We start from the raw sequence: 14,396 nt of genomic DNA on the forward strand, positions 1-14,396 counted from the left end.
GTTGATAATTGGAAGGCTGAATAAAAAAAATAACAGTAGTTCAAGAGTTGGCTTTATTTATTTTATACGCAGTTCATCATGCGGTGTAAGTACTTATGTAGCTTTATTCCTCAGGTCAGTACGATTACAGAGATACCAAATGGTTTTTTTTATGTTTGGCTACTATCACACTATAGATGCTTTTTTTATAAAATAGTTTTTTGCAACACTGAATTTTGAAGGCTGTAGTTTTTTTAATTTTTCTGCTAACACAGTCATGTGAGGGCTTGTTTTTTTGTGGGATGAGTTCGAGTTTTTATTGATACCATTTTGGGACACATAATTTTTTTTATCACTTTCTACTCCACTATTTGTGAGGCTAAATAAAGAAGAAACAGCAATTCAGGAAGTTTTCTTTTGTTTGCTTTTTACACCACTCACCATGTCCAAAAAGGGATAAGAAAGCTTTAGTCTTCAGGTCAGTACGAATACAGCAATACTGCATTTATATTGTTTATTTTATGTTATCACACCTATACACAATAAAAACAGTTTTTTTAAAAAAAAAATGTGTTTTTGATTGCTGTATTCTGAAAGCAATAGCTTTTTTATTTTTCACTGATGGTGCTGTGTGGCAGCTTGTTTTTTAGGGACAAGATGTCATTTTTAGTTACTGTATACCATTTTTATTTACCTATGACTTTTTGATCATATTTTATTCTATTTTGTTTTTTTGGCAGCTGTATGATGACATAGTTTTTCCTACTCTTTTTTTTTTTTTCTACAGTAGTCACTGCTGGTGTTAACTAGAATAAAAGTTTAATAGATCAAGTTGTTCCAGATGTGGCAATAGAAAATGTGTATTTTTGTTGTGTATTTATGTTTTTACATAAATGAATGTATTTATTGGTATAATATTTATTTTTCTGTTCTTTATTTTTTTATTTATTTTATTTTATCATATTTTAAAAAAATTTCGCTTGTTTTCTTAACTATTATTATTATTATTATTATTAAAAATAATAACTATTAATCAGAGCATTTGGGGGATTAGAATGCCAGGGACGACGCGGGGCTCTGGGTCTCAGCTGTCATGTAAGCCAAACTACCAGCGGCGATTGTGCGTGCACAGCTCCTGTGCCCCCACGATCGCCAGGACATACCGGTACGTCCAATCACGGGAACTTCCCACAAAATAGGACATTCTGGTACATCCAATGTCTGGAAGGAGTTAACCACAACTTTGTATGCTGAAATCACAGACATTACGAAGTCTCTGTTTACATTAAGAATATTAAAAAGTGTTCGAAAGAGTCCTAGGAGAGCTTAGAGTGTTACACACTTGCTTTCAGGACATTTCGAGGACAGTCATGGGGTGTAGTGAGCGTGACCCATGCTTGTCAAATTAATGGTGATAGGCGGTGTTCACTAAGCCACAAAACTTACTTCAACGGGGACTTGAGTCAGATTTGTGGTGAGGCGCACACATAGTGTCATGCCTTCATAGAAATGCATATAATTATTTTATTATGCCAAGTAATAAGATTACATTTAGTAATTGACATTGATACTGTCCACTTGTCCAGTGATATCCAACAGCGCCATCTGTTGACAATGTTGTCTTACTGCAGTTAGTTTAATGTTTCACTGGTTACTGTGCAATGAAAATTGTCCTACCAAGGCTTATGTAGTTACCCATCAGACCTTGCATAGGCTCTGCCCCTTCTTCTTCAGCAGCCATTTCAGTTACATGAACACACACATTCTGCATGCTGAATATCTCCCAGATCTCTGCTCCTTATGTTTGCCTCTACATAGCACAGTCGGTGAGTTATGATCCCCTGGTTAGGGCTCATCAAAATTATAATGTAGTTGGTCTGTTCTGCAAGTATTATCCTGTCATTAGCTAATATGTATTCGCCATGTAGTGCATTTACCCTCCATGTCCTGTATCAAATGGAATGCTATGTAACTCAGATATGTTGTATGTTGTACTTAGTATTTTCATTTATTTCTTGTAGTTTTACACTGATCTCATTAATAAAAGTTGTAAAGGACCCCCAGCGTCCGAGTCAATGCATTGATGGGAAAGAGTTAAGCTGTCTGTCAACTCGTCTTCCAACGCACAGATTGAGGGTGCCAGAACAGTAAAACGACTACTATTAACGGGGTTGAAGCATAGACGCCGACTTCTATCAGAGAGCAGTCAAGCCGCATACAGACACCATGTCAGATAGAGGATCTGAAGTTTATGTAACACGCTCCCATGTAAGCTCGTCAGCTTCAAGGAAGTCTGTGAGCAGCGCTGCAATTGCCACCGCCAGGGCGAAGGCGGAAGCCGCCAAAGTGAGAGCTGCCTTTGCTGAACAAGAGTTGAAATTAAAGACAGAAAAAGCACGTCTAGAAGCCGACCTTGCAAAACTTGCTGTAGACACAGAAGCAGCAGCAGCAGAAGCTGAAGTACAGGCTTTAGAAGAAGCAGCACGCAGCGACAGTAAAAGTTTCAGGTTAAGGCTCGGACCCGAACTCAGTCATCGGGATATCTCACAACGCACTTCAGACTACGTACTAAAGCATACCGCATCAGACGACCATCTACATTCAGCTCCAAGAGAGAGACTTAATCCTGCCATTCAGCCATCAACCTTCATTCAACAAACATCCCATGTTAAGCATGAAGGTAATTCCGTCCACCTAACACCATCAGTGTCACCTGCACCCAAGTTTGTAGATTCCTATTACACAGCGAACCGTCCCAAAATGGAGGACCCCGATGGTGACTATCATGGCGACAACGTATTTGATGGCAACAATAACTCACTGGGACCTCATCATAGCAACATGTATCAGGACCACCCTCTCAGAAATCAAGAGCTACCAGATTTCCTCAAGTTCTTCGCACGCCGTGAGTTACTCACCAAAGGTCTTTTAAAGTTTAACGACCGTCCTGAAAGTTACAGAGCGTGGAGAGCTTCCTTCAGAAACGCCACGGCCGGCCTGGACATCTCTGCCAATGAAGAGATCGATCTCTTGGTCAAGTGGCTAGGAAACGAATCAGCAGAACATGCAAAACGCATCAGGGATATCAGCATCAACCACCCGAGCAAAGGTTTGTGCCTGTTATGGGAGAGACTTGATGAGTGCTATGGCTCTTCAGAGAGGATAGAAGAATCCCTCTTCAAAAGGTTGGAGGACTTTCCCAAGATCTCTAATAAGAGCTTTCACATGCTAAGAGAATTGAGCGACCTCTTGGTAGAACTCCAAGTCGCCAAGTTTGAAGGAGACCTGCCAGGCCTCGCGTCCCTAGATGCAGCCAGAGGTATTAAACCCATAGTGAATAAGTTGCCTTACAGTCTGCAAGAGAAATGGTTGAACCGGGGTTCAGATTACAAACAACGTCACAACGTGCCGTTTCCTCCATTCCATGTCTTCGTAGATTTTGTGCGCCAGCAAGCCAAGATCAGGAATGATCCCAGCTTTGACCTTTCCACCGCAGATCTCATCAACCCACGAACAGGTAAGCCTGCTCCAGTACGCAACCCTCGAGGCTCACCTATCACTGTACACAAAACTAATGTGTCTGCTACAGATTCATCACGCAAGACCCACAGTACAACAGAACCTGAAGGGTCACTAACAATTGACCCAGACAAAGAGTGCCCCCTACACAAAAGGCCTCACCCACTGCAACAGTGCAGGAGTTTTAGAGGAAAATCTCTTAAAGACCGTAGAATCTTCCTCAGAGAAAACAACATATGTTACAGATGTTGTGCATCCACATCTCACTTAGCTAGAGACTGCAATGCCAGTATCACTTGTTCGGAGTGTAACAGTCAAGAGCACAGCACAGCTCTACACCCAGAACCAGCCCCACAGAATTCCACGCACATCGACCGACTTACAGAGCACGGCGGGGAGGAGACAGACAGTACACCTCCTGAAGTGTCACCCCAGTGCACTCAAGTTTGTGGAGAAGGTCTCACTAACAAATCCTGCTCAAAGATCTGTCTGGTTACAGTTTACCCTATGGGCTACAGAGAAAAAGCGGTTAAACTCTATGCTATACTCGACGACCAGAGTAATAGATCACTCGCCAGCTCAGCTTTCTTTGACATCTTTGGAATCAAGGGACTTAGCTGCTCCTACTCACTGAAAACATGTACAGGAGTGAGTGAAGAATCTGGCAGGAGGGCAACAGGTTATCAAATCGAATCCCTAGATGGGAAGACATCCTTACCCCTTCCTACATTAATCGAGTGCAATGCCATCCCGAACAATAGAGAAGAGATACCCACTCCAGAAGCGGCACTACACCATCCCCATTTGAGAAACATAGCGCATCTCATTCCTGCACTTAATTCTCAAGCCAAGTTGGTCCTTTTGCTGGGGAGAGACATCATCAGAGTTCACAAGGTGAGGAAACAGATAAACGGTCCTCATAACTCGCCCTACGCTCAGAAGCTAGATCTTGGATGGGTAGTTATAGGGGACGTCTGCCTCGGGAATGCTCACAAGCCGAACAACGTCCACTCTCTCTACACGAACACATTGGAGAGTGGCCGTCCATCCTTTTTCCTACCCTGCCCCAACAAATTCCTAGTGAAGGAGAATCTCACCAATTCGGCACACTTAAATGGTGGGAAAGACAGATACGCCATGGATGAATTGTGCGACGGAGACAAAGATCATCTAGGGTGCGCTGTCTTTCAAAAGACCAAAGAAGATTATAAACTAGCCCATTCCATTGAAGATGAGACCTTCCTAGAGATAATGGATCAAGGATTTCAGAAGGATGAAAACGACAGCTGGGTGGCTCCACTACCATTCAAGCCACAAAGACCCCGTCTTCCTAACAACAAAGAGCTGGCACTAAAGTGCCTTACCTACTTAAAGCGCACTTTCTTAAAGAAGCCAGAAATGGAGCTACATTTCTTTGCTTTCATGGACAAAATATTCAAAAATGGTCACGCAGAGGTAGCTCCACCTCTGAAAGAGAACAATGAATGCTGGTATCTCCCGACGTTTGGTGTATATCACCCCAAAAAGCCTGGACAGATACGCGTAGTGTTCGACTCCAGCTCAAGATACCAAGGACTCTCCTTGAATGATGTCCTTTTGACAGGTCCCGACCTCAACAATTCGCTCATTGGTGTGCTCATCAGATTTCGGAAAGAAGCAGTTGCCATCACTGCAGATATACAACAAATGTTTCATTGCTTTTTAGTCAATGAGGAACATAGAGACTTCTTACGGTTCCTTTGGTTCAGAGATAACGAACCTACTAAAGACATTGTAGAGTATCGTATGAAGGTGCATGTTTTTGGCAATAGCCCATCCCCTGCAATAGCAATCTATGGTCTTAAGCGATCTGTGCAAGGAAGCGAAAAAGACGTTGATGAAGATGTTAAACAGTTCATTGAAAGAGACTTCTACGTAGATGACGGCCTAAAGTCTCTTCCATCTCCTCAGGCTGCAATCAGCCTACTCAAGAGAACTCAGAATGCACTTGCTTGTTCTAATCTCAGATTGCATAAGATAGCTTCTAATAGCAAAACAGTGATGGAAGCCTTCTCTGTTGAAGACTATGCCATGGATCTGAAAGACCTAGACTTATCCACAGACTCTCTTCCTGTACAACGCAGTCTAGGGCTCAATTGGGACTTAAAGTATGATACCTTCACATTTCAGGTCGCCTTAGAGCAAAAACCCTTCACACGACGAGGAGTCTTGTCCACAATCAACAGTCTATATGACCCCCTCGGATTCGCTGCACCGGTGATCATCCAAGGTAAGATCTTGCTAAGAGAATTAATGGTAGGCTCTGTTGATTGGGACACCCCACTTTCTCCTGGGAAAGAAATCGCATGGGTAACCTGGAGGGACTCTCTAAAGACATTATCTGACCTGCATATACACAGGCCATACATGTGTATTCCCTCAGAGAAAGTTCTCTCTAGGAAGCTGTGCATATTCAGCGACGCCTCAGTTAAAGCCATAGCCGCAGTCGCCTATTTGAAAACGATAGATGTCATGGGTAATGTCCACATAGGGTTCGTCATGGGAAAGGCCAAGTTGACTCCATGTCCAGAATCCACAATACCCAGACTAGAACTCTGCGCTGCTGTTCTTGCCACAGAACTGGCGGAACTTATCACATCAGAACTCGATCTACAGCTTGAAGATGCAGAATTCTTCACTGATAGCAAAGTAGTGTTAGGCTACATTCATAATGAGACTAGGAGATTCTATGTATACGTAAATAACCGAGTACTTAGAATTAGGAAGTCTTCACAGCCTTCTCAGTGGAGATACGTACCAACCGACCAAAATCCTGCAGACCATGCGACCAGAGCGGTACCGGCATCACGCCTCAAAGACACTAACTGGCTAGTCGGGCCTGCACTTCTGTATCAACCAGTACCCACTGCTCACGAGACACATACACATGAACTCTTCGAACCCGAATCAGATGTAGAGCTACGGCCTCAAGTTTCCACACTTAGCACAACGATCACCAACAGGCACCTTGATTCCAGCCGCTTCCTCAGATTCTCTACCTGGAGATCGGCCTACAGAGCCTTGACTTGCCTGATACATGTCATTAGATCCTTTAAAAACAGACAATCGAGACCAGCTCCATGCAAAGGCTGGCATCGTTGTCATAAAGCTTACACAGTGGAAGAGCTCACGCAAGCCAAACACGCAATCATCTGTTGTGTACAGCATGAAGCTTATACCCAGACTCTAGAGTCCCTCCGGAACCACAGAAGTGTCCCAAAAGATAGTCCCCTTAAAAAACTGGACCCGTTTGTAGATACTCAAGGACTGCTGAGAGTCGGGGGACGAATTTCAAATGCAAAGCTTGAAAATGACGAGTGTACTCCAATCATTGTTCCTCACGGCCATGTTGCTTTCCTGCTGGTTGAGCATTATCACGCACAGGTTAGACATCAAGGGCGCTTGATAACTGAAGGAGCCCTACGGGAAGCGGGTTTCTGGATAACAGGAGCTAAGCGACTTGTGAGTAGAGTCATCTTCAAATGTATCATCTGCAGGAAACTCCGTGGTTCTTGTCAATCCCAAAAAATGGCAGACCTACCAGCAGACCGTTTGAGTACCGAACCTCCTTTTACTAACGTGGGCCTCGATGTGTTTGGTCCCTGGTCAGTTGTCACACGTCAGACTAGGGGAGGACATGCAAACAGCAAGCGCTGGGCCGTCTTGTTCACATGTTTGAGTATTAGAGCCGTACACATAGAAGTCATTGAGACAATGGACACATCCAGCTTCATAAATGCCTTCAGACGATTCATTTCTCTCAGAGGACATGTAAAGCATATACGCTCTGACAGAGGATCTAACTTTGTAGGAGCATGTGGTGAACTAAAGATTCCCTCAAATCTGGACATTAACCAAGTAGAAAGACGTCTTTCAGAACTAGGTTGTACGTGGACCTTTAACCCACCGCACTCATCTCATATGGGAGGTGTGTGGGAGCGCATGATCGGCATCGCTCGCATAATCCTCGATTCCATCTTTCTGCAACTTGGTCCTTCGAAGCTCACTCATGAGACTCTAACAACCTTCATGGCCGAGGTAGTAGCTATAATGAACGCCAGACCACTGGTTCCCATATCCAATGACCCTGATGACCTATCTCTGCTCACCCCTTCAACTCTCCTCACCCAGAAGTTTAATGTGAGTATGCCGACTTTTGGAGAGTTTACTACAAAAGACTTGTACAAATCTCAATGGAAAAGAGTTCAAATGTTAGCAGACCTTTTCTGGACTAAGTGGAGAAAACAATATCTCTCTACATTACAGACAAGAGACAAATGGCAAGATAGTAGACCCAACATGAAACCTGGGAATGTCGTCCTAGTGAAGAACACTCAGTCTAAAAGGAACGAGTGGCCTCTAGGATTGGTAACCAAGGTCTTCCCAAGTCAAGACGGACAGGTCAGGAAAGTGGAAATCAAGATTCCCAAGCAAAGTGGAAAGCTGTTTCTTAGACCTGTATCTGAACTTATTCTATTGCTCTAGTTTAAGTTTGTGGCATTCCCCCGGATGCCAGACGGGGAGTGTCATGCCTTCATAGAAATGCATATAATTATTTTATTATGCCAAGTAATAAGATTACATTTAGTAATTGACATTGATACTGTCCACTTGTCCAGTGATATCCAACAGCGCCATCTGTTGACAATGTTGTCTTACTGCAGTTAGTTTAATGTTTCACTGGTTACTGTGCAATGAAAATTGTCCTACCAAGGCTTATGTAGTTACCCATCAGACCTTGCATAGGCTCTGCCCCTTCTTCTTCAGCAGCCATTTCAGTTACATGAACACACACATTCTGCATGCTGAATATCTCCCAGATCTCTGCTCCTTATGTTTGCCTCTACATAGCACAGTCGGTGAGTTATGATCCCCTGGTTAGGGCTCATCAAAATTATAATGTAGTTGGTCTGTTCTGCAAGTATTATCCTGTCATTAGCTAATATGTATTCGCCATGTAGTGCATTTACCCTCCATGTCCTGTATCAAATGGAATGCTATGTAACTCAGATATGTTGTATGTTGTACTTAGTATTTTCATTTATTTCTTGTAGTTTTACACTGATCTCATTAATAAAAGTTGTAAAGGACCCCCAGCGTCCGAGTCAATGCATTGATGGGAAAGAGTTAAGCTGTCTGTCAACTCGTCTTCCAACGCACAGATTGAGGGTGCCAGAACACATAGGCATGCAGAAAAAACATGATAAACAGAATCCAGAAACAATGCAGTCTTCTCTGGAGGAAAGCTCATTTAAAATGAACTGAGAAAAAATGGAGAACTGTTGTTTGGTTGGGTGAATCAAAATGTCAAATTCCTTATAGAAAACACGGACACCATGCCTTGCAGGCTCAAGAGGATAAGAACCATTCAGCTTGTTATCAGAATACAGTTCAGAAGCCTGCATCTCTGATGGTATGGAGCTGCTTTAGTGCCTATGACACAAGTTGAAAGGAAATATCAATACTGAGCATTATACAGAGATTTTAGAACATATGCTCCTATCCAGACAATGTCTATTTCAAGAAAGGCCTTGCATATTTCAGCAAGACAATGCTAAAACACATACTGCATCCATCACACCAGCATTGCTTTGCAGAAGAAGAGTTTGGGTGATGAACAGGCTGCCTGAAGTCCAAACCTTTTACCAATACAAGACATTTGGTACATTATGAAACTAAATATCCAGCAAAGACTCAGGACTATTGAGTAGTCACTCACTAGGGAAGAATGGGACTACATTCCTCTCCCAAAAAGCCAGCAAATGGTCTCACTTGCCAGACATTTACAGACTGCTGTAAAATAGAAGAGCAGATGCTACACAATGGTAGACATGGTCCTGTCGCAATGTTTTCGAGATGTGTTGCTATCATAAATTTCTAAATTAGATATTATTTTCAAAGGAAATGGAAAAGTGTATGTTCTGTTGTGAATAAATTATGAAGAGATTTTGAAATCATTGCATCCTTGGTTTTTTTCCATTTTACACAGCATCCCAACTTCTTGAGAATTGGGTACAGGTAGGTGTAATGTGTAGGTTTCCCAGTACTGTGGGCCACATAGTGTTTGGTTGGTCTGGTGTTCTTATTTTTATGTTTTATCTACTGAACGTAGTTTTAAAAGTTGTAGTGAGGTGATAAAATCAATCTGACATCACCAGAAACACTATTTACATACAGATATAGGGTTAGTCCACAGATAAATAGCATTAAAATTTTGTGTAGACAGCTGAATCAACTTCTCTTTCCTAGTCCCCCAGATGGTGTAGGGAAGAGATTAATCCAAAGCAAACTTGGAGCGCGGATCTAATGAAGCCCAAACCCAGCCACTTTGAGTGACAGCTCACTCTGCACACACACACACACACACACACACACATACACACACACATACACACACACATACACGTACACACACACACATACACACACACATACACACACACACACACATACACACACACATACACACACACACACATACACACACACACACATACACACACACATATACACACACACATACACGTACACACACACACATATACATACACACACACACACATACACACACACACATACACGTACACACACACACATACACACACACACATACACACACACACATACACACACACATACACACACACACACACATACACACACACATATACACACACACATACACGTACACACACACACATATACACATACACACACACACACACACACACATACACACACACATACACACACACACATACACACACACATACACACACACACATACACACACACATACACACACACACACACATACACTGCAGCCAGGCTATCCCTCACAGGGCCAGGCCATGAATACAGCCATGCTTCCCTCCCCTACACCGCCCCGCCGACTTGGAGAGAGTCATTACACAGAGATTCAGCAGCCTCTCAGGGTTTTAATGCTTTATATCTGCAGGTAAGTATCATGTCTGTTGATATCAGATTTTCTTTAAAACCACAAAGTGTTGAACATTTCCAATATTACAATTTGACCACTAGAGGGGAGTAATGTACAGATCAGCCTTTCTAGAATATGCATTTGATTACAATATATTTCTTTTACTACTTTTTACAGATGGACAAACAGGTAAATGTAACATGTAGTTCATATAATAAGCACCACAGCTCCATGTGGATCTCCACACCGTGACTGTGTCTTCAGGTCCTGCTCCATTAATTTACTCAGCAATCTGAATGGTGCGACATTTTGTAAAGTAAGAGATTACTTACTTAGTGCACTCAAACAAGTGGAAGAGGACTCTTTGTTTTCCTCAGTTGCTATTAGTGTGCAAATTTTATTAATGTTTTCTATGTTGTTTTACTTGTCATGTAATTTATCTGAACATTAAAGGTAATGAAGGTGGAGGGATGGCTCGCAGGTCCTCAGGTCTGGTGGGTCATTGGCTACCGTGTCCGGTTAAGCAATAGGAGCAGATAATATGACAGGTGGTCCATATGTAGGGTAGAAAGTTGTAGTGGTGGGATAACCAGCAGACACATCTACTGGAGGACTGATAGTAGTAATTGACTGCCTATAAGGGCCATGATAGGGAAAGAGCACTGGTGGGAAAGGGAGCTCCCCTCTTGTTGACAACTACTGCAGTCTTAACTCCTTCCTACTGTGGCCAATTTTTGCATTTTCATACTTTCTTCCCCTTTTTTCAAGATCAATAACTTTTTAATTTTTCCATCTACAAAGTCATATGAGGGCTTGTTTTTTTTGTAAGAGAGTTTAATTGTGAATAGCAACCATAAATTTGACCATATAATGTAATGAAAAAAAAGTAAAAATTGAAAACAAAAAAAGCTCTACCCTCCATTGTTTTTAACATTTTGCTCTTACAATGTTAAACGTTTGGTAAAAATTACCAATTATTGACATTACGATTATCATTTCTATATAAAACATATATATGAGAAAAAATTCCAGTCGCACACTGTGAAAAACCAAAATAAATTCTACCTTATACATAAATGGAGGTATTTAGAATATTATAATGGCCATTGTAATACCAGCCCCGCGCTCCTTCATGGACCCAGCAAAGTAGGTTGCCATGAAGGGGCGCTGGGCTGGTATTACAATGGCCATTATTTAGGTTTTTAAGACCCGTGAGGTATTCAGAAAACCCACAGCAAAAAATACGCTATTACATTTCAATAGCTATCATCCTCCTCACTCAAAAAAATCACTACCACTAAAAAAAAAACAAAAAAAAAAAACAGGCTGTCGTCCGCTCCTCGCCCCTGCACTCCTCTCTCCCCCTTCACTGCTCCTGTATATGTCTGCAACCGCAGAATAAAAAGTTTTGTGTAACTGACAGAGTGAGCTGCCGCCTTGTTCTTCTATATGCTGGATCTCTGAATTCTCTTCATGCTGCTGGCTGAGCACCACTCTGCAAGGCACTATCCACACAGGCGCATGTGCATTCCTGGAACAGCTGAACCATAAAACCTGTGAGTACGGTTCCACTGCCCGGCAGACCTGCTCTGCAGTGCCCGATCTTGCTTTGTTTATTCTAGGTTCTTCAAAGTAGCCACCTTTTGCATTGATTAATGCTTTGCACATTCTCTTGATGAGCTTCAAGAGGTAGTCACCGGAAATGGTCTTCCAACAGTCTTGAAGGAGTTCCCAGAGATGCTTAGCACTTGTTGGCCCTTTTGCCTTCACTCTGCGGTCCAGCTCACCCCCAAACCATCTCGATTGGGTTCAGGTCTGGTGACTGTGGAGGCCAGGTCATCTGGTGTAGCACCCCATCACTCTCCTTCTTAGGGGTGCTTCACACACAGCGAGCTCGCTGCCGAGATCGCTGCTGAGTCACGCTTTTTGTGACGCAGCAGTGACCTCATTAGCGATCTTGCTGTGTGTGACACTGAACAGCGATCTGGCCCCTGCTGTGAGATCGCTGCTCGTTACACACAGCCCTGGTTCGTTTTCTTCAAAGGCGCTCTCCCGCTGTGACACACAGATCGCTGTGTGTGACAGCGAGAGAGCGACAAATGAAGCGAGCAGGGAGCAGGAGCCGGCGTCTGACAGCTGAGGTAAGCTTGTAACCAAGATAAACATCGGGTAACCAAGGTGGTTACCCGATATTTACCTTAGTTACCAGCCTCTGCAGCTCTCATGCTGCCTGTGCTGCCGGCTCCGGCTCTCTGCACATGTAGCTGCTGTACACATCGGGTTAATTAACCCGATGTGTACAGCAGCTAGGAGAGCAAGGAGCCAGCGCTCAGTGTGCACGGCTCCCTGCTCCCTGCACACACAGCTAAGCGGTGTGCGCTGGTAACTAATGTAAACATCGGGTAACCATACCCGATGTTTACTTTAGTTACCAGTCTCCGCAGCTTCCAGACGGCGGCTCCGTGCAAGCGCAGCGTCGCTTGCACGTCGCTGCTGGCTGGGGGCTGTTCACTGGTCGCTGGTGAGATCTGCCTGTTTGACAGCTCACCAGCGACCATGTAGCGATGCAGCAGCGATCCTGACCAGGTCAGATCGCTGGTCGGATCGCTGCTGCATCGCTAAGTGTGAAGGTACCCTTAGTCAAATAGCCCTTACACAGCCTGGAGGTGTGTTTGTGGTCATTTTCCTGATGAAAAATAAATGATGGTCCAACTAAATGCAAACCAGATGGAATAGCATGCCGCTGTAAGATGCTGTGGTAGCCATGCTGGTTCAGTATGCCTTCAATTTTGAATAAATCCCCAACAGTGTCACCAGCACCATCACACCTCCTCCCCCATGCTTCACGGTGAGAACCAGGCATGTAGAGTCCATCCATTCACTTTTTCTGTGACGCACAAAGACACAGTGGTTGGATCCAAAGATCTCAAATTTGGACTCATAAGACCAAAGCACAGATTTCCACTGGTCTAATGTCCATTCCTTGTGTTCTTTAGCCTAAACAAGTCTCTTCTGCTTGTGGCCTCTCCTTAGCAGTGGTTTTCTAGCAGCTATTTTGCCATGAAGGCCTGCTGTACAAAGTCTCCTCTTAACAGTTGTTCTAGAGTTGTGTCTGCTGCTACAACTCTGTGTGGCATTGACCTGGTCTCTAATCTGAGCTGCTGTTAACCTGCGATTTCTGATGCTGGTTACTCAGATAAACTTATCCTCCGCAGCAGAGGTCTTCCTTTCCTGGGGTGGTCCCCATGTAAGCTAGTTTCTTTGTAACGTTTGATGGTTTTTGCCACTGCACTTGGGGACACTTTCAAAGTTTTCCCAATTTTTCTGACTCACTGACCTTCATTTCTTAAAGTAATGATGGCCACTCATTTTTCCTCACTTAGCTGCTTTTTTCTTGCCATAATCTAGTCTATTCTGCAGGACTATCAGCTATGTATCCACCAGACTTCTGCACAACACAACTGATGGTCCCAACCCCATTCATAAGGCAAGAAATCCCACTTATTAAACCTGACAGGGCACACCTCTGAAGTGAAAACCATTTCCGGTGACTAACTCTTGAAGCTCATCAAGAGAATGCCAAGAGTGTGCAAAGCAGTAATCAAAGCAAAAGATGGCTACTTTGAAGAACCTAGAATATAAGACATATTTTCAGTTGTTTCACACTTTTTTGTTAAGTATTTCATTCTACACGTGTTAATTCATAGTTTTGATGCCTTCAATGTGAATCTACAATTTTCAGAGTCATGAAAATAAAGAAAACTCTTTGAATGAGGTGTGTCCAAACTTTTGGTCTGTACTGTATCTATAATGCAACCGTACTCTATATAGCTGTATAATTAGCAATTGACATGCTACGCTCCCTCTATTTTTTTTTTAAAGATATTTTAAGATTCTTATAGCAATGTAACCTCTATGA

General features: G+C 43.1%; 1 protein-coding gene across 1 annotated transcript; it reads left to right on the plus strand.

The window, feature by feature from the left end:
- The first annotated feature begins 1,580 nt into the window (after positions 1-1,580).
- Positions 1,581-9,436, plus strand: LOC142290981 (uncharacterized). Its single transcript, XM_075335142.1, has 2 exons — positions 1,581-1,805; positions 2,001-9,436. Exon 2 carries the CDS (start codon positions 2,206-2,208, stop codon positions 8,020-8,022), a length of 5,817 nt encoding a protein of 1,938 aa, XP_075191257.1. The 5' UTR covers positions 1,581-1,805; positions 2,001-2,205; the 3' UTR covers positions 8,023-9,436.
- The last annotated feature ends 4,960 nt before the right edge of the window (positions 9,437-14,396 follow it).

This window comes from Anomaloglossus baeobatrachus, chromosome 2, assembly GCF_048569485.1.
Source record: "Anomaloglossus baeobatrachus isolate aAnoBae1 chromosome 2, aAnoBae1.hap1, whole genome shotgun sequence".
NCBI classification, from domain to species: Eukaryota; Metazoa; Chordata; class Amphibia; order Anura; family Aromobatidae; genus Anomaloglossus; species Anomaloglossus baeobatrachus.